General features: G+C 48.6%; 1 protein-coding gene across 2 annotated transcripts in view; it reads right to left on the bottom strand.

Moving 5' to 3' along the window:
• NCOA6 (nuclear receptor coactivator 6) overlaps nucleotides 1–22,200 on the bottom strand; it is a 1,393,760-nt gene that overhangs the window by 835,130 nt on the left and 536,430 nt on the right. For both annotated transcript variants that reach the window (XM_044090286.1, XM_044090285.1), the window contains exon 4: nucleotides 18,605–18,715. In XM_044090286.1, coding sequence (XP_043946221.1) covers nucleotides 18,605–18,715 — 111 coding nt within the window. The remainder of the gene's footprint in view (nucleotides 1–18,604; nucleotides 18,716–22,200) is intronic.

Below are 22,200 nucleotides of genomic sequence, written 5' to 3' on the forward strand. Positions count from 1 at the left end.
ACAGACAGACAGGCACACACACAGACAGAGAGATGGACACACACACAGAGACAGACACACAGACAGACAGACACACAGAGACAGAGAGAGACAGACACACACACAGAGACAGAGAGAGACAGACACACACACAGACACACACACACAGACACACACAGAGAGACAGACACACACAGAGAGACAGACACACACACACAGAGACAGACACACACACACAGAGACAGACACACACACACAGAGACAGACACACACACACAGAGACAGACACACACACAGAGAGACACACACAGAGAGACAGACGCACACAGAGGGAGACACACACAGAGGGAGACACACAGAGGGAGACGCACACAGAGGGAGACGCACACAGAGGGAGACGCACACAGAGGGAGACAGACACAGAGGGAGACAGACACACACACAGAGACGCACACAGAGACGCACACAGAGGGAGACAGACGCACACAGAGGGAGACAGAGAGAGAGGGAGACAGACAAACCCACAGAGAGAGAGAGAGAGACACAAAGACAGACACATACGCAGAGACACACACATGCGCAGAGACAGACAGACGCACACAAGCAGAGAGAGACACACATGCAGAGACAGACACAGAGAGACAGACAAGCAAACACAGAGACAGACACACAGAGAGACACAGAGGGAGACAGGCGCACACAGAGGGAGACAGGCGCACACAGAAGGGGACAGACACAGACACACACACAGAGGGGAACAGACACAGACACACACACAGAGGGGGACAGACACACACACAGAGGGGGACAGACACAGAGGGAGACAGACACACAGAGAGAGACACAAAGACAGACAAACACGCAGAGACAGACACACGCAGAGACAGACGCACACATATGCAGAGACAGACACACACACAGAGACAGACAGACGCACACAAGCAGAAACGGAGACAGACACACATGCAGAGACAGACACAGAGAGACAGACAGACAAGCAAACACAGAGACAGACACACACAGAGACAGACGGGCACACACACACACAGATACAGACACACAGACAGACGCACAGACAGGCGCACACAGAGGGAGACAGACACAGACGCAGGGAGAGAGAGGGAGACAGACACAGACGCAGGGAGAGAGAGGGAGACAGACACACACAGAGGGAGACAGACACAGAGGGAGACAGACACACACAGAGGGAGACAGCACACAGAGGGAGACACACACAGAGGGAGACAGGCACACACAGAGGGAGACAGGCACAGACACACACAGAGGGAGACAGGCACACACACACACAGGAGACAGGCACACACACACACAGGAGACAGGCACACACACACACAGGAGACAGGCACACACACACAGGAGACAGGCACACACACACAGAGGGAGACACACACACACACACACACAGAGGAGACACACACACACACACACACACACAGAGGGAGACACACACACACACACACACAGAGGGAGACACACACACACACACACACACACAGAGGGAGACACACACACACACACACACACACACACACACACAGAGGGAGACACACACACACACACACAGAGGGAGACACACACACACACACACACACACACACACACACAGAGAGACACAGACACACACAGACAGACACAGAGAGAGAGAGAGAGACACAGAGAGACAGACAAACACACAGAGACAGACACACAAACACAGAGACAGACAGACACACACACACAGAGACAGACACACACACACAGAGACAGACACACACACACAGAGACAGACACACACACACAGACAGACACACACACACAGACAGACACAGAGACAGACACACACACAGACAGACACACACAGAGACAGAGACACACAGAGACAGAGACACACAGAGACAGAGAGAGACAGAGACACAGAGAGAGAGAGAGAGAGACACACACACAGAGACAGACAGAGAGAGAGAGACAGACAGAGAGAGAGAGACATACAAAGAGAGAGAGAGACTCACACAGAGACACACACACACAGACAGAGACACACACAGAGACAGAGAGACACACAGACAGACACACAGACAGACACACAGACAGACACACACACAGACACACACACAGACACACACACAGACACACACACAGACACACACACACACAGACACACACAGACACACACAGACACACACAGACACACACAGACACACACACAGACAGAGAGACAGACACACAGAGAGACACACAGAGAGACACACAGAGAGACACACAGAGACACAGACACACAGAGAGAGACACACACACAGAGACACACACACAGAGAGACACACACAGAGAGACACACACAGAGAGACACACACAGAGAGACACACACACACACAGAGACAGAGAGACACACACACACAGAGACAGAGAGACACACACACACAGAGACAGAGAGACACACACACACAGAGACAGAGAGACACACACACACAGAGACAGAGACACACACACAGAGAGACACAGAGAGAGAGAGAGACACACACAAAGAGACAGACAGAGAGAGAGAGACACACACAGGCACAGAGAGAGAGACACACAGAGAGAGACATACAAAGAGAGAGACACACACAGACAGACAGAGAGAGAGAGAGACACACACAGAGAGAGAGAAATAAACACAGAGAGAGAGAGTGAGAGAGAGAGAGACAGACACAGAGTGAGAGCGAGAGAGAGCGAGAGACACACAGAGAGACACACACACACAGACACACAGAGACACAGACACACAGAGAGACAGACACACAGAGAGACAGACACACACAGAGACAGACGCACAGAGACAGATGCACACACAGAGAGAGACGCACACACAGAGAGAGACGCACACACAGAGAGAGACGCACACACAGAGAGAGACGCACACACAGAGAGAGACGCACACACAGAGAGAGAAGACGCACACACAGAGACAGACAGACGCACACACAGAGACAGACAGACGCACACACAGAGACAGACAGACGCACACACAGAGACAGACAGACGCACACACAGAGACAGACAGACGCACACACACAGACAGACAAAGAGACAGAGACACACACAGAGGCCCACGCAAACAGAGACATACGCACACAGGCGCACACACACACACAGAGGCCCAAAAATACACACAGAGGCCCACAGAGAGACACACACAGAGATCTTGACACACACAAGACAGAGACACAAGACAGAGACACACAAGACAGAGACACACAAGACAGAGACACACAAGACAGAGACACACCACACAGAGACAGACACATGCACAGACACACTCACAGAGACACAGACACAAACGCACAGAGACACACGCGCGCACAGAGACACACGCGCGCACAGAGACACACGCGTGCACAGACACACACAGAGACGTGCACACACACAGAGGCCCACATGCGCACACAGACACAAGCGCACAGAAGCACACACACACACCGAGACACGCACGCACAGAGACACAGACGCACAGAGACACACACAGACGCACAGAGACACACACAGACGCACAGAGACACACACACAGAGGCATGCACACACAGAGGCACGCACACACAAACACACGGAGACACACACAAACACACGGAGAGACAGAGACACACAGAGACACGCGGACACAGATACGCGCACACACAGACACGTGCACACAGACGCGCACACAGACACGCATGCACACAGACACACACACAGACACACACACAGACACACACACAGAGAAATAGAGCGACACACACGCCACCCACAGACTTCCACTTCTATGAAACAAGCTTTCTATTCATGAGAAACAGAGGCCCTCCCTGACCAAATGACCCCTAGATCAATGGATGGGTGACCACAAATTCACTTCTGGGGTGGTGCCCATGTCCCTCCTAGACAGAGGAAGTTGATATTAACTACCATAGACCCTTACCGCTGCGGACTTCACTAAACCACCGACAACTGAGGCAACTTCGGATAATTAGAAGTTATGTACTCACCATAACGTTCCATCTGAGTAGGTGACTTCATTTGGATGCAACCTGTGGGTATCGGATCCGACCTCGGATCCGAGCCGGCATTTCAAAAGCTTAGGCTCCGAGCTCCTAGCTCCTCCCTCTACCCATAACCCCTTGCCAAGCCCTGACTGACCTCAGATTGAGTTTGCCTATATAATACTGACTACAGTACCTGAACAAAGCATAAATACTCGCTGTATAAAGGTCAGGGGGATGGAGGGGGGGATGGTTGCATCCAAATGAAGTCACCTACTCAGATGGAACGTTATGGTGAGTACATAACTTCTAAATCTGAAATAGGCAGACTTCATTTGTCTGCAACCTGTGGGACAGAGTCCCCAGCTACCTGAATCTTGGGCGGCCGTCATGGAAGGATGTTCCGGAGCACCGCTGAGCCAAAGGATGCTCTTCCCCTGGAAACAACATCCACCTTATAATGAGAAATAAAGGTATGAGGTGAGGCCCAAGTGGCTGCCGCGCAGATATCATCCAATGACACACGGGACTTAAAGGCGGCTGACGTGGAGACTGCCCTAGTAGAATGAGCCGTAACGCTCTGAGGAGCAGGTCTACCTGAAGTGTCAAGCCTGCAGAATACAATTAGCAATCCACCTCGATAGTGTGACTTTAGAAACTGCTTTACCCAAAGCAAATTTAGCAAAGGAGACGAACAGCTGATCTGATTGCCTGTGACCAGCTGTTCTGTGAATATAAAATCGTAATTGTCTATGAACATCCAAGGAATGCAATTTGTATTCCCCTTTGTTTGAGTACTTGGGAAAAAACACAGGTAAGTTGATTGATTGGTTGATATTAGATTCTGAAGAGACTTTTGGAAGAAAAGATGGACTGGTCCTGAGGCACACCCTATCTGGAAAGAAGGAAAGGTAAGGCGGCTTGACGCATAGAGCCTGAAGTTCAGACACTCTTCTGGCTGAAGTGATAGCTACTAAGAAGGCAGTCTTCCAGGAAAGGTACTTCAGGTCTGTAGAAGCTGCAGGCTCGAAGGGAGGAGCAGTAAGGGCTTGCAGAACTAAAGATAGGTCCCAAGGTGGTACAATCTCTTTGACTGGAGGCCTCAACAAAAAATCCCTTTAAGAAAGGTTTTGCACAATTTCGCCGTCATGAGGGGAGCTGTCTCATGACCAATGTGATAATGAGAGATGGCTGCCAATTGTACCTTAATCGTGGAAGAACTTGCCCCTTGATGAAAGAGGTCTGTTAAAAAATCCAGCACTGCCGACATAGGTGCTGAAAAAGGATCCAAACTTTTCTGGACCGCCTAAATAGAGAATCTCTTCCATTTACTCCGATAAACCTGCCTAGTGGAAGGTTTATGAGCTGCCACTAGGATGGCCATGACCGGTGATGAGATACCGGGAGTCCTAATCAAGGATGGAACTGGAGCAACCAAGCTGTCAATTTCAGGGTGCGTAGATTGGGGACCGAAATTCCCAGAGGGTGGGAGATGAGATTCGGAATCGGATCCAGAATCCAGGGTGGATTCACTTTGTGAGACCATACAAAGGGGAACCAGGGTTGACGAGGCCAGAACGGGGCAATGAGAATCATTCTGCTCCCCAAACTGTTGGCTTTCTGCAGAAGCCTCTGCATCAGAGGTAGTGGAGGGTAGGCATAAAGGAGACCGGGAGGCCAAGCATGCACCAGCGCATCTCTTGGGGATTCCCCTGGTGGGGGAAGCAGAGCGAAGAAATTGTCGCATTTGGCGTTTGAGTGAGAGGCAAAAAGATCGCAACAGGGTTGCGCCCAAACGGCAAAAATCTTCTTCACTACCTGAGGATTGAGAGACCACTCGTGAGGGGAAAGAATGGTGCGACTGAGTTTGTCCGCAAGGATGTTGGATTTTCCCGGAATGTGCGTTGCTACAAGAAAGCATTTGGTGGAAATTGCCCATTCCCAGACTCTCATGGCCTCTCGACAAAGGGGATAGGACCTGGTTCCTCCCTGTTTGTTGATGTACCAGACTACCGACATGTTGTCTGTCTGAATCGCAATAGTCCCTGAAGGAAGAACGTTGTGAAGTGCCTGCAACGCTAGGAGCACAGCCCTCATTTCCAGGACATTTATATGCAACAAAGTCTCTGTGGAGTTCCACGTGCCTTGGACAATCTTCCCCGCAGAATGCCCCCCCCCCCACCCGAGGCAAGAAGCGTCCGTGGTCACTGTGGCTCGGGGAAATGCTGCACAAAAAGGTCTCCCTGTCAGAGGCTCCAGAGACCGAAGCCACCAAAGAAGGGAATCCTTGCATGCTTTGCTGACCGCTATCGGACTGTTGAGAGAGGAACAGAGAGGGGACCACTGAAGAACCCGCATGCGTAAGCGCACATGAATAAGAAGCGGGATAGCTGCCGCCATCGAACCTAGGGCCCTCAGGACCAAAGCTGCTGTCGGAAATGGTTGCAGGACCGCTGCGACATGACACTTCAGGTTGGAAATTCTGTCTGGGGTGAGGAAGGCTCGCATTGACCTGGTGTTTAGCCTTCCTCCTATGAAATCTATAACTTGTGTGGGGTGCAGTAAAGATTTCTCCCAGTTGATAGTGATGCCCAGCCTTGGGGCTATACGAAGGAAGTAGTCCCTGGCTGAGCACAGAAGATGCCTTGATGATGCCGTCAGGAGCCAGTCGTCCAGGTATGGAAAGACCTGTAATCCCTGGAGCCTCAGGTGGGCCGCTACAACCGCTAGAACCTTGGTGAACACCCTGGGGGCTGAGGTGAGACCAAAGGGGAGGACCCTGAACTGATAATGACTGGCTCCCAGCTGGAAGCGAAGAAACCTCCTGGACCGTCTGTCCATGCGAATGTGGTAGTACGCGTCCTTGAGGTCGATGGAGCACATCCAGTCGTTCTCCCTCAAGAGGGGGAGTATAGATTAAAGGGTGACCATCCGGAACTTTTGCTTGGTTACTGACAGGTTCAGCAGGGAAAGATCTAAAATCGGTCTTAAGTCCCCCGTTTTCTTTGGCACTAAAAGAACCTGGAGTAAAACCCTGACCGGTTTGATCTGAGGGGCGCATTGGATAGCTCTTTTTCTAGCAGCTGTCCGATTTGATAGCTGCTGCCTCCCTTTGGTCGGGTGGAACATCTGGGAGGCTTGAGATCTGGGAACTTTGTACAGGGAATTGTATAACCTCTGGATATCACGAAGCACCCAACGGTCTGTTGTGATGGACTCCCAAGAAGTTAGGTGCCTCGGCGCCCCGACTGCCTCCAGAGACAGACAGCCGGGCAACCCTTCAGGGCTGCTGCGTGGGCCTATCAGAGAAAGGTTCTCTGGACCCAAAGTTTCTAGAAGCCCCTGCCTCTAGGACGGCGACCTCCCTGTCCTCCTCTGCCACGGAGGACTGGTTATCCGGAGCAGGTTGGGACTGCTGCGACTTCCGGAACCACATCTTCTTCTGTCCCTTTTGGTTCTTCGAGAAGGACCTCTGGGGAGCTGAGAAGCGGACTCGACGGCAGACAGCGTCTTCCCGTCCTTCGCTCTGGACCAATGTTTCGCGAACAGTTTTGCCAAACAAGGCAGAACCATCAAAGGGGGCATTCGCGAAAGTCGCCTTGAAGGGCTCTACGAAATCACAGTGGCGGAGCCAGGCCTGCCGCCTCATGACTAGGCCTGCTCCGCTGGCTCTAGCGGCTCCCTCGGTAGCGTGAGAAAGTAGCCGCATAGATGTGTTAGAAACTGCTCTAAGAGTGGCCATTCGGGTGGAGTATACCTGCTTGTCCTCACCCGACATGGACTCTGGGGAGATGCAGCGTATTGTTAAATGAAATCCCGCTGTAACCTGATGACATGTGCCAAGTAGTAGAGCTCTGACAAAGAGAAGGAAGGTGAACTGAAAACTCGCTTCCCAATGCGATCCATCGAAAGGGACTCCTTGCCCGGAGGATGCATAGAGGGACTCTCCTGGGCCAATTCCCTCTTAGTGGCTGCAGCCATCATCATGGCATCTACTGGGGGGGGCCTTTGCTCCAGTGAGTGCTGTCCCGGAGGAAAGGATACGGTCAGGGCGCTTGGGTACAGGCTCAACAGTGTCCGGATCCTTCCACGCTCTGGTGGATATAAGGTCCACCAGAGGGTCGGCAGGAGGGACACCCAAGAGGTAGATGGCCCGCCTCGAATGCCTCCAAGAACACAGACTCGTCTGAGGAGGCCTTGGGGCAGACCACCCCCTGATCCTCAACATTTCCATAATGTCTCCAAATGAGACGTCTTCAGGGGTGACCTTGGGAGCCCTCCCTTCATCCAAGTCTGTGTCTTGATAACGGACTCGGGAGTCCATGTGCCTCCTTTGCACTTACGCTTCGAGGTACTTCTTCAAGGGGCTGTCCGAGGAGTACTCTTCCGCAGCTGGATGTTCCAAGGGAACTACTTGGGACATCGAGGCGGGCTGTCCTGGGACCGGCTGGTGGGAGCCTGGCCCAACTGCAAGGGAGTGCGGGATGGAGCCGTGGCAGGGACCGGGGTCGAAGTCCTCAACAGTGCCCTTTCCACTCGTCGAAGGCTGAGGGGAGCCAGCTTCTCTGAACCCGAGCCGACCCCCACTCGGATCCGGCCTTGCGGATCGGGCGGAGCGAGACCGTCGGATCCGAGAGACCGGTGTGCTCCGACCTGACGGAGCGAGACACACCAGCTCCCTCGGATCCGAGGCTAGGTCCTCGGCTCCAAAGGTCGGGTCGAAGTACCAAGCACTCAAGGGATGGGGACGGATCCGAGTGCGCCGACCTATCGGATCCGACCCACCCCGGATCCAACTCTGCCGGCGCCGACAGCTCCGAACCCATGGTGTGGGTCGGAGAAGGAGCCAAAGGGGCGAAAAAAGGGGTCGAAGCCCCTCCCGGATGGGGGGGGGGGGGCTAGGAGCACTCCCATTTACATTTGGGCCTGGATGAATTTCCTCATCATCCGGTCCATGTCTGCTTCACTCATGGAGAAGGTAGATCTAGTCGAGGCCACCGAAGCGGACCTAGAGAGCCGCCTTGGGGACCTCGCTGAAGGGCTAGCCTCCTCCTCCTCGGGCCCAGGAGAATACCGAGGGGAGTGGAGCCGAGGAGGAGGGAAACTAGAAGGCACAGGAGAGGCCCGCTTGGATGGAGGAGCCGAACTAGAGGTTGCAGCTCTCCGTTTGTGGTGCCTCTCCCCTGTGCCTCTCCTTCTTCTCTCTCTCCCTAGAAGACTCTCTCTCCTCCGGCATCTTAGAGGGAGGTTGAGTTCCAGCCGGTGGAGGAGAGCCCACAGCAACTGCTTGCTGTGTAGAAGGGGCAGAAGCCGAAGCGGTATCTGGAGGGAGAAGTCCCGCCAAAACCAGCTTCGACCTCCGCTCCCTCAAAGCTCGGGGGTTGAACCCTGCACAAATGGTACAACCAGATGACAGGTGTTCAACCCCCAAGCATTAACACACAGTGTGGCCATCCGCTGGGGACAGCTTATGGCCACACTCGGTGCTTCAAAAAAAACTGCCTTATGGGCTTCAGACATACTCTAGCCCTAACAGGCCTAAACACACACAAACCACTCAAACTACGCAAACCCGGGAAGAAAAAATAAAAGGTAGAGGAAGGAAAGCCTAACAGACACACTTCTATTTAAATTAATCAAAAAAGGTTCAATTTTACAAAATTTTCCTGTCAGAAAACTTATCTGCACTAGGAGCTCAAGGAATCCGTCGCAACTTGAAAGCGGCAAACGAAATCTGGGGTCAGTCAGGGCTTGGCAAGGGGTTATGGGTAGAGGGAGGAGCTAGAAGCTCGGAGCCTAAGCTTTTGAAATGCCGGCTCGGATCCGAGGTCGGATCAGATACCCACAGGTTGCAGACAAATGAAGTCTGCCTACTTCAGATCTATGGCTAAGCCTGTAAAGGCTCCAAGGCCATTTGCCTAGTAACCTCCTATGAACCTATAAGATGTGCACTTTGTTTTTCTTTTGCTTCATAAACCCCTAATCTGTATGGCCAGTCAAATCAACTTTTCTGCACAACGGAAAGCATTCCCATGAATTTGTGAACACCAAAGAGTGACCAAACATAACAAATAGCTTAAAAGTCAATAAAATGCTGTGTGGTCCAGCATTGAAATAACCAGTAAAACTCAAAAGCAAAGGTACTACTACAAAACATCACCACCAACCTCCTACAAAGCACAGCTAGTTAACAATTACAACATACAGCAATGGCTGTGACTACAACATGGAGTAATGCTTTCCAAGCAACAGTAAGCTCCATTTGTTTTTCAGTGGTAAATACTATGGACTGCTTTAATACCACTGCTACAGCATCAGAATGAAAAACGAAACACAGCAGAGACAGTAAACTGAGTTTACAAAAAAATAAGGACTTCAAGATTGTGCTCCTCCTGTATGCAGAGAGAGAGACACACATGCAGAGAGAGAGAGAGACACACATGCAGAGAGAGAGAGAGAGACACACATGCAGAGAGAGAGAGAGAGAGACACATGCAGAGAGAGAGAGAGAGACACACACACATGCAGAGAGAGAGAGAGACACGCAGAGAGAGAGAGAGACACGCATGCAGAGACAGAGAGACACGCATGCAGAGACAGAGAGACACGCATGCAGAGACAGAGAGACACGCATGCAGAGACAGAGAGACATGCATGCAGAGACAGAGAGACACGCATGCAGAGACAGAGAGACACGCATGCAGAGACAGAGAGAGAGACATGCATGCAGAGACAGAGAGAGAGAGACGCACGCAGAGACAGAGACACGTATGCAGAGAGAGAGATGCACACAGAGAGAGAGTGACACGCATGCAGAGAGAGAGACGCACACAGAGAGACACACACAGAGACAGACACACAGAGAGACAGACACACAGAGAGACAGACACACAGAGAGACATATACAAACAGAGAGAGAGAGAGACATACACAGAGAGAGAGAGAGACACACACACACAGACACAGAGAGAGAGATACGCACACACAAAGACACCCTCACAGAGACGCACACACACAGAGGCGCACACACAGAGGCGCACACACAGAGGCGCACACACAGAGGCGCACACACAGAGGCACACACACAGGCACACACAGACACACACACACAGACAGCACACACACAGGCGCACACACACAGACGCACACACACAGACGCCAGCACACACACACAGGCACCACACACACAGCACACACACACAGAGACAGAGACACACACAGACGCACAGAGACACACAGACGCACAGAGACACACACACGCACAGAGACACACACACGCACAGAGACACACACACGCACAGAGACACACACACGCACAGAGACACACACACGCACAGAGACACACACACAGAGACACACACACACAGAGAGAGAGAGAGACAGAGACAGACAGAGAGAGAGACACACACACACACAGAGCGATAGACAGACACAGAGAGAGAGAGACAGACAGAGAGAGACAGAAAGAGAGAGACAGAGAGAGAGAGAGAAACAGAGAGGGAGACAGAGAGAGACACACACAGACAGAGAGAGACAGACACAGGCACAGACACGCAGAGACAGACACACAGACAGACAGACACACAGACAGACAGACACACAGACAGACAGACACACAGACAGACACACAGTGAGACAGACACAGAGACAGACCCACAGAGACAGACACACAGAGACAGAGACAGACACACAGAGACAGAGACAGACACACAGAGACAGACAGGCACACACAGAGACAGGCACACACAGAGACAGGCACACACAGAGACAGACAGAGACACAGATAGACAGACACGCAGACAGAGGGAGACAGACACGCAGACAGAGGGAGACAGACAGACACGCAGACAGAGGGAGACAGACAGACACACACACAGAGGGAGACAGAGAGACACGCACACAGAGACGCGCGCACACAGAGACGCGCGCGCACAGAGACGCGCGCGCACAGAGACGCGCGCACACAGAGACACACAGACACAGAGACACACAGACACACAGACACAGAGACACAGAGACACAGAGACACAGAGACACAGAGACACAGAGACACACAGACACAGAGACACACAGACAGAGACACACAGACACAGAGAGACACAGACACAGAGACACAGACAGACACACAGACAGACACACAGACAGACACACAGACAGACACACAGACAGAGAGACACAAACAGAGAGACACAGAAACAGAGAGACACAGAAACAGAGAGACACAGAAACAGAGACACACACACCACCCACAGACTGCCACTTCTATGAAACAAGCTTTCTATTCATGAGAAACAGGGCCTCTTCCTGACCAAATGACCCCTAGATCAATGGATGGGTGACCACAAATTCACTTCTGGGGTGGTGCCCATGTCCCTCCTAGATAGAGGAAATTGATATCAACTACCATAGACCCTTACCTCTGCGGACTTCACTCAACCACCGACAACGGAGGCAACTTCGGATAACCATGGCTAAGCCTGTAAGTGCTCCAAGGCCATTTGCCTAGTAACCTCCTATGAACCTATAAGATGTTCACTTTTTCTTGTGCTTCATAAACCCCTAATCTGTATGGCCAGTCAAATCAACTTTTCTGCACAACGGAAAGCATTCCCATGAATTTGTGAACACCAAAGAGTGACCAAACATAATGAATAGCTTAAAAGTCAATAAAATGCTGTGCGGTCCAGCATTGAAATAACCAGTAAAACTCAAAAGCAAAGGTACTACTACAAAACATCACCACCAACCTCCTACAAAGCACAGCTAGTTAACAATTACAACATACAGCAATGGCTGTGACTACAACATGGAGTAATGCTTTCCAAGCAACAGTAAGCTCCATTTGTTTTACAGTGGTAAATACTATGGACTGCTTTAATACCACTGCTACAGCATCAGAATGAAAAACGAAACACAGCAGAGACAGTAAACTGAGTTTACAAAAAAATAAGGACTTCAAGATTGTGCTCCTCCTACTGATTATAGCCGGGAGTCTAATTAGTAGGCTAGAAAGTACAGTTGTGTACCTACCATAAATGTAGATGTTCGAGTGTATTCACTGTTGCAGTCATTACTCTTGGGTTATCCTGCTGGCAGGCTACCTGCAGTCGGCCAGAATTGCAAAGTCTAGGTCCGGCGTCGGTTGCTGTTGCCTCCTCCCCGACGTCAGTGCGCCAGGGGTATAAAAGATGCAGCCAACGCCATTTTCTTCAGTTTTTTCTTGCCCCAGATGTCAGGTGCCCCAAATAGGTAGCCTGTAAAATACACCAATAAGAAATGCAACCATAAAAATAACATTTCTTTCAGCTACAAGCAAATACACCAAAAAGGTTGTATATGATAAAGAAGTGCAGATAAGTCCCAGCAAAGAGAAGGGGGATGGTGGGTGGGTAACCTGGACTGCAAAAGTGAATACACTCGAACATCTACATTTATGGTAGGTACACAAATGTACTATGTTCATCGTGTTTCACTGTTGCAGTCATTACTCTTGGGTAGAATCCTAAAGCTGAGGATGGGTGGCTAGGCTAAATAGGATTAGGAGAGGCTACGAGACCCTGCAAAACTGCAGTGGTGAATCCTGCTCTGGCCTTAGAGTAGAAAGGCAAGTGGTAGTGCTTTGTAAAAGTGTGCACTGAATTCCAAGTTGCAGCCTCTAAGATTTCTTTGGTTGGTACTTCTCTGAGGAAGGCTGCTGAAGTGGCTGCTGATCTGGTGGAATGAGGCCTAATGCCCTTAGGCACGGATTTGCCATGTTGAAAATAGCAGAAACGGATGCAATGGCCTATCCATTTAGAAATGGTCTGTTTTGAGATGGCCTTTCCTTGTGATCCTGCAGCATATGACACTAAAAGTTGCTCAGTCCTTCTGAAAGCTTTAGTTCTGTCCAAGTAGAAGCATAACTGCCTGTGTATGTCCAACGAATGCAGAATTTTCTCACCCTTGTTCTGTGGATTTGGGTAAAAGGTAGGCAAGTGAATGGTTTGGTTGAGGGCCACACTGGACACCACCTTAGGCATAAATGTAGGGTTTGTCCTCCGAGAAACCCTGTTTGGATGAAAAATGATGAAAGGTTCCACAGCCATGAGTGCTTGTAACTCCGAGACTCGCCTTGCAGAGGTTATGGCTAGGAGCAAAGCTGTTTTCCAGGACAAGAATTTTACATCTGCTGTTGATGCTGGCTCAAAAGGAGTCAGTGTGAGTTTTTCCAAAACATAATTGAGGTCCCAGGCCGGAACTGGTGCTCTCCTTGGAGGCCTAATGTTTTTGGCCCCTCTGAGGTACTGCCTTATTAAAGGATGAGAAAAGATGGGTGGTTCCATATTGTAATGTGCAGTAATGGAAGATGCATGAATCTTAATTGATGAGAAAGAAAGGCCTTTGTTCAGCATCTTAGTTAGGTATTGTAAAATATGAGGAATATTTGGTACAGACGTGTCAATGCCTTGTTCCTGGTTCCAAGCACAGAATCTCTTCCATTTTTCTGCATAAGATTTTCTGGTACTGGGCCTCCTGGCCTCCAAGATAACATCCATAACAGCTTTTGAAAGAGGGGTGTTCTGAATGGCTACATTATCCGCCATGCTGCCAGATTTAAGGTCCTGAGTTGGTTGTGCAGGATCCGATTGTTTTTTTGGGTCAGCAAGTGAGAAGTTTGAGGCAATATCCATGCTGGACCTTGAGACAAGCTCGTTAGGATTGGGTACCAGTGCTGGCGTGGCCAGTCTGGTGCAATCAGAATCATTTTTGGCTTCTCTTGTCTGACCTTTAGGAGTATTCTGGGAAGGAGAGGCAGTGTGGGAAAAGCATATACTGTTAGATTGTTCCAGCTGAATGATAGGGCGTCCACTTTCCATGCTTGCTTGCGGTAAATCCTTGTGCAAAATCTCTGCAATTGACAGTAGTGAGGGGTGGTAAATCGATATATGTTTGGGCATCCCCATTTCCTTATTATCATGCTGAAGACTTGTGGATCCAGTTTCCATTCGTGGGGATCCCATGAGGTTTCTGCTTAGTTCGTCTGCCAGAGTATTTGTTTTTCCTGGAAGGAATTGTGCTTGTAGGTGAACTTGAAAAGCCAATGCTGTGTCCCATAAGGTCATTGCTTGTCTGCACAGGGGGTAGGAATGTGTACCTCCCTGCTTGTTTATGTACCACATGACTATAGTGTTGTCTGTCTTTATCAGTAACTGTCCCAGATGAAGCAGGTCCTTGAAAGCTGTCAAAGAATTTTGAATAGCTAGCATCTCTTTTTGATTGATGTGATGATGCCTCTGGTTTGCAGGCCATGTGCCTTGAATACATTTTCCTGCCATATGGGCCCCCCCAGGCATAATCTGATGCATCCGTTGTCAGTGTCTGTCTGGCTGTGGGTAAACTGAATGGCAGACCCTTCTTGTGGTGACAGGCTCCTGCCCTCCATCGAAACTCTTGTTGTAGGCAGGGAATGAGTGCAATTACTGTCTCCAGGCTGTGGCAATGCTGAGTCCAAACACTTTTCAGATACCATTGTAGTTTCCTCATATGCACTCTAGCATATGGAATTAGTAGAATGCAGGATGCCATGAAACCCAAGGCCTGCAGGATTTTCCTTGCAGATAGGTGGGTTTTTGTTGCCAAGTTCTTGAAGTAAGTAGTCAGTTGTTTTTGTTTGTCTGGCGTGAGATAAGCCATCTGGGCAGTTGTATTTAAGCTTGCACCCAGGAATATTATCTCTTGAGAGGGCACTAGTTTTGAATTCTTTTCGTTTACTGTGTACCCTAGGCCAATTAGTAATCGTTTTACAAACGCCAGATGCTTTAGAAGAGTGTCTTTGTTCTCTGCTTGAAGTAGGCAGTCGTCCAGGTAGGGATATATTTGAATTCCTTTTTGTCTGCAAAACACAATTACTGGTGCCAGGCATTTTGTAAAGACCCTGGGCGCAGTAGATAAGCCAAAGGACAGTGCAGAGAATTGGTAATGCATTGAGCCAGCTATGAATCTTAGGTATCTTCTGCAAGACTGTCTGACTGGGACATGCAGGTATGCCTCTTTTAGGTCCAAAGTTACGAGCCAAGCCCTCTTGCCCAGCATGGGCAGTAGCTGCTGAAGAGTCAACATCTTGAATTTTGGAACTTCCAGAAACGTATTTAGTATAGACAGGTCCAGAATTGGTCTCCAGGTTTTGTCCTTCCTGGGTACTAGGAAAAGTCAGAAGTAAAATCCTTGCCCCTGCTCTTGTTTTGGTACTTGCTGAATGGCCCTCATGTCCATGAGGGCTGTAATTTGTTTTTGTGCCTCTGCCCATTGATTGTGTGGCAGGTCTGGCATGCCCTTTGACCATGGTAGAGTGTGAAAATGGAACCTGTAGCCTTGGGACACTATGTTCAAGACCCATTTGTCTTGGGTAACGATTTGCCAATTTGATGAAAAAAGTGCTAGTTTTCTCCCTAAGGGGGCTGTCAAAAGAAAACTGTTTGGAACTGGTAGAGGAAAGTCACTGGGACTGTTTCCTGTAAGGCTGTGATTTGTCTTCTCTGCTTTTGGAGGTAGGAGCACCCCACTGTTTAGGCCTGTATGAGCCTTGGGGCTGAGATCTGCCTCTGGGATGCCTGTATCTGCCTCTTTGTGGTCTGTCTGAGACTGGAAAGGAGCAATTTTTAGAAGGCCAGTTCCTGCTAAACCTGGGTGGCTGTACCTGTAAGAAATCCTTGACTGTCTACATGGATTTTGCTTTATCTTCCATTTTTTTTCAACACCTCTTCTGCTTTAGTACCAAAGTGTCATGCTGTAATGGTGCATCTAATAATTTTGCTTTAACATCATCAGGCAGATTTTGTTCCTTTAACCAAGCATGCCTTCTAATAACAGAACCTGTAACAGCGGCCCTGCAAGAGGCCTCCAGTGAATCATAACCACATTGCAAAGTATGCTTTCCCACTTGTTCAGTTGCATGCAATAAATCCTGCAATTCCTTGTTCTCTGAACATTCAGTATTTGTCAACATTTTCTGTTTAAGTAATGACATTAAATATTGCTGATATTTAAGCATATGAAATTGACAATTGAAAGCCCTTACAGCCAGGGTAGCAGAAGTGCAAACTTTTTTCCCCATCTGTCTAGAGCCCTAGAATCCCTATCAGAGGGGACAGGGTTTTTTGCAGTGGAAGCTTTAACCCCCTTGGGACCCTGAGATTCTGGGTCAGCAGCGGGGTTTTTATATAGGAATTTATGAGAATCCGGGACCCTGTAGTATCTCTGTCTGGCTTAACAGGTGCAGGGGGTAAAGAGTCAGGGGACAGTCCGGACTCTGAAAATACATCATCTACAATGTCTAGCACAGGTGGAATAGCAAGGGGTCTGTGCTGAGAAAGAAGCAGGAAGTCTCTGAGCCTTTTCTTAGATTCAGAATAATCTTGGATCTCCCAGTGGAAATGCTCCCTCATAGTATGCAGTGTTTCCCCAAAAGAATAGTCCTCAGGAGGAGAGGCTGAAGGAATGGATTCTTCAGCATCAGAATCCTCATAGGGAAGCATGGAGTAATCCTGTTCAGAAGAGGAATCAGAGGAAATAGAAACCTGATCAGAAGAGTCATACTCTGTCTCTTGCCTAGGCCTCTTATCAGGAGGGGGATGGTAACCCCTGATCAAGGTAATTAGGTCTTCAGCCATTTTGAGCATCTGTTTTTTAGGTATGGAAGTCTGAATAGGAGAATGCAGTACTTGTTTCTTTGTCTTTAGAGCAGCTTTAGTCTTTGAAGCTGAAGATGGCTTAACATATAGTTGTGTAGGACTGAAGACACCTTCAGAAGTCGATGCCTGCTCAGCGGCTCCGGACCCATCTGAGGGACTGATTTCCAAGTGTCCAATACCTTGAGTATCCAGAGGCCCAGTCGGCTCCATGTGGGAGTCGGTAGCGGCCTGTGGCTCTGAGGTAGCGGGCGCCAGGGGCTGCGAAAGCACGTCACTGAGAACAGGCGAACCGGTGACTGGCCTAGAAGAGGCTTTGTCATCGGTTTTGGACCTCGGATGCCTATCCTTGTCCTTGTGTTTTTTGTAAACTCCGGTTGTCGGCTGTTCCGCCGGCATTATATAATTAAATCGTCGGCCAAAGTAATGAAATGCAAAATTGAACCTAAGCTTGATAGTGCGTTTGTTAAATCTAGCACAAAACCGACAGCTAGCAACGTTGTGATCGGGGCCTAGGCAAGAAATACAGTAAGAGTGAAAATCCTTATGAGGTATTTGCTTCCCACAAGAAATACAATTGTTACCTTTTTCTGACATCGGTCTGGAGCAAGAAAAACGTTTCCCCAACGGGGTACTTAGCTTTAATGAAGAATTTGGTTCTGAAATTCAGATTTGAAAATCTCGGGAGTCAGCCGACCGGCACTTGCGAACTGCTTTTGCTTCGGGCACCACGCGGCAAGAAAGACTGAAGAAAATGGTGTCAGCTGCATCTTTCATACCCCTGGCGCACTGACATCAGGGAGGAGGCGACAACAACCGACGCCGGACCTAGACTTTGGAATTCTGGCTGTCTGCGGGTAGCCTGCCAGCAGGATAACCCAAGAGTAATGACTGCAACAGTAAAACACGATGAACATCTTCAATTCACTCCAGCCAACATCAATAAGAAACATATCTAAAAAAACCTACCTGGGTGAGATGATGTCTGGCTGGCCTGAAGCTGAGTTGTTGCACCACTGACGGCATTAGCTGTGGTAGCAGGATTTGTCTGACTCTGAAGGAAGTTCGGATTCAGGTGACCTGTAGAAAAGCACAACAAAGGCACTTAATAAAAGGGAACCTCATCTGCATTAAAGACAAAACTTAGGAATACTTTAGTATTAAAGCGACCTATATATGCAAAATGCAATCCTGGGTGGCCCACAATTAGCAACAAATACAAAAAGCACAACCTCTCTCTACTGCCAAGACTCCATTACTAACCAGGTTTTAATCTTACCCTCTCTCACCGAACACTCGAATTTTAACGTCTTAACAGCAACAGGAAAAGAAACTTGCCATAAAAAGACTGATCTTATGACTCTGAATGAAATAATTCACACGGATATTCTACAAACAAACTAGAAGTACTGTCAAAAGCAAAAAAAAAAAACAAACAATTATACTGTAGAAAGTACAGTTGTGTACACTTACCATAAATGTAGATGCTCGAGTATATTCACTGTTGCAGTCATTACATTTGGGTAATCTGCTGGCAGGTTGTCCTCAGTCGGCCTGATTAACAAAGTCTTGGGTCCTGCATCGGTTGCTGTCCCTTCTTCCATGACATCAGGTCGTCAGGGGTATAAAAAATTGCAGTCGACGCCATTACATCAGTTTTTCTTGCCCCAGACGTCAGGTGCCCCCAAATGGGGAGCAAATAAAATTAAACACACAAAAATATACCTCCAACCAAAAGCAAATACACCAAAAGAGCTTTTAAGCATAGTAAATGAAAGCAGAGGTATAGCCAGAGAAAAACAGGGGGCTGGAGGAGGGTAACCAGGACTGCAACAGTGAATACTCTCCAACATCTACATTTATGGTAAGTGTACACAACTGTACTATGTTCTTCATGTTTTACTGTTGGAGTCATTACATTTGAGTAGATTCCCAAAGCTATGGTTGGGAGAAGGAAGTTATACAGCATTAGGACCAGCTATAAGGCCCTGCAAGACAGCAATGGCAAAGCCAGCTCTAGATTTAGAGAAAAGTGGTAAATAGTAATGTTTGGTGAAAGTATGAACTGAGCTCCAGGTAGCAGCTTCTAGAATGTCCCTGGTAGGAACACCTCTGAGAAAGGCTGTTGAAGTAGACGCAGCCCTGGTGGAATAGGATCTGATCACCTGGGGGATAGTTTTTCCATGGTGCTTATAGCAGAAACTAATACAATGGCTTATCCATTTTGAAATAGCCTTTCCCTCTGCCCCTGCAGCAAATGCAGTTCAGATTTTCTTTGAGATTTTGTCCTGTTCAAGTAAAATCTAAGTTGTCTGTGTACATCCAATGAATGTAGAATCCGCTCCCCCTTGCTCTGTAGATTGGGAAAGAAAGTTGGCAAATGAATGGTCTAATTAAGAGCCACATTTGATACCAACCTGGGCATGAAGGATGGGTTGGTCCTGAGAGATACCCTGTCCGCATGAAAAATGATGAAAGGCTCCACTGCCATAAGAGCCTGTAATTCGGAAATCCTTCTAGCTGAAGTGACTGCTAAAAGGAAAGCCGTTTTCCAGGAGAGAAATTTTAAGTCTGCAGTAGCAGCTGGTTCGGAAGGAGGGAGAGTGAGCTTCTCCACTACAAAATTAAGGTCCCAGGTAGGGGTTGGAGCTCTCCTGGGTGGTCTTAAGTTTTTGGCCCATCTGAGGTACTGCTTTAGCAGAGGATAAGAGAAGAGGGGGAGGTTCTGTGTTGTAATGAGCTGAAATGGCTGAGGCATGGATTTTTATGGAAGAAAAGGGCAGGCCCTTGTGAAGCATCTTAGTTAAGTATTGCAAAATCAAAGGAATGTTGGGCACTGCTGTGCTTATCCCTTGAGATCGATTCCAGGCACAGAATCTTTTCCATTTGTCAGCATAAGATTTTCTAGAACTGGGTCTTCTCGCCTCCAAAATTACATTCACCACATGTTTGCTGAGGGATGCTAAGGGTGAATTTAGGTGATTAGCTACGCTGCAAGATTCAAAGTTTGGAGCTGAGGGTGCAGAATTTGGTTGTTCTGCTGAAACAGTAAGGAAGGTGTCTGAGGCAGGTGCCATGGTGAAATGTGTGACATACTGCGCAGAAGTGGGTACCAGTGTTGGCGAGGCCAGTCTGGAGCAATGAAAATCATTTTTGGTTTGTCCTGTTTGACTTTTAGTAGAACTTTGGAGAGCAGAGGCAGAAGGGGAAAGGCATAGACTGATAAGGTTTTTCCAGCTGAAGGGCAGAGCATCCACTTTCCAGGCTTTGTGATGAGTTCTTGTGCAAAATTTGTCCAACTGATAGTTCTGGTGTGAGGCAAAATGATCTGTGTCTGGGCTCACCCATTTGCGTGTCATCATGTTGAAAATCTGTGGTTCTAGTTTCCATTCGTGTGGGTCCATGAGATTTCTGCTTAGTTCGTCTGCCAGAGTATTCAGCTTTCCTGGCAGGAATTGAGCTTGTAGTTGTACTTGATAGCTCAAGGCCATGTTCCACAATGCCATGGCTAGTCTGCAGAGGGGGTAGGAGTGTGTACCTCCCTGCTTGTTTATGTACCACATAACCATGGTGTTGTCCGTCTTTATCAGTAATTGTCCTGGATGAAGGTAGTCCTTGAAGGCTGTCAGTACATTCTGTACAGCTAGCATTTCTTTTTGATTGATATGAAGGTGCATTTGATTCAGGCTCCATTTTCCCTGAAAGCACTTCCCTGCCAGATGAGCACCCCATGCACAGTCTGATGTGTCTGTAGTTAGCAGGGGGTGGTGTGAATGGCAGTCCCTTGTTCTGGTGGCAGGCCTCTGCCCACCATAGGAACTCTAGGTGCAGGCAAGGTATGATAGGAATCAATGTTTCCAGGCTGTGACAATGTTGACTCCATAGACTTTTTAAATACCACTGAAGTTTCCTCATATGCAGTCTTGCATATGAAATTAGAAGAATGCAGGAGGCCATGAGCCCCAAGGCTTGCAGTATTTGCCTTGCAGAAAACAGGGTTTTTGTGGCCACCTGTTTGAAGTAAGTCACCAAATGAATTTGCTTTTCTGGCATAAGGAAAGCCATCTGAGCAGTTGTATTCAAGCTTGCACCCAGTAATGTAATTTTCTGAGAGGGACCAGTTGTGATTTCTTTTCATTTATAGTGTACCCTAGACAAGTTAGAACCCTTTTTACAAACGCCAGATATTTTAGAAGAATGTCCTTGTTTACAGCCTGAATTAGACAATCATCCAGGTATGGATATATTTGAATATTTCTTTGCCTGCAAAATGCAATTACTGGAGCCAGGCACTTTGTAAAGACCCTGGGCACAGTAGACAAGTCAAAGGGCAGTGCAGAGAACTGGTAATGCAATAGCCTGCTTTGAAGCGGAGGTATCTTCTGCAAGATTCCCTGATGGGGATATGCAGGTAAGCCTCTTTTAAATCTAGAGTTTCCAACCAGGCATCTTTGCCTAGCATAGGAAGTAACTGGTGAAGAGTCAGCATCTTGAATTTTGGAATGTCCAGAAAGGTGTTTAGAGTAGATAAGTCGTCATGATTTGTCTTTTTTGGGTACCAGGAA

The sequence above is a fragment of the Protopterus annectens genome, chromosome 12.part0 (assembly GCF_019279795.1).
Source record: "Protopterus annectens isolate FY-2018-M chromosome 12.part0, PAN1.0, whole genome shotgun sequence".
In the NCBI taxonomy this organism is placed as follows: domain Eukaryota; kingdom Metazoa; phylum Chordata; order Ceratodontiformes; family Protopteridae; genus Protopterus; species Protopterus annectens.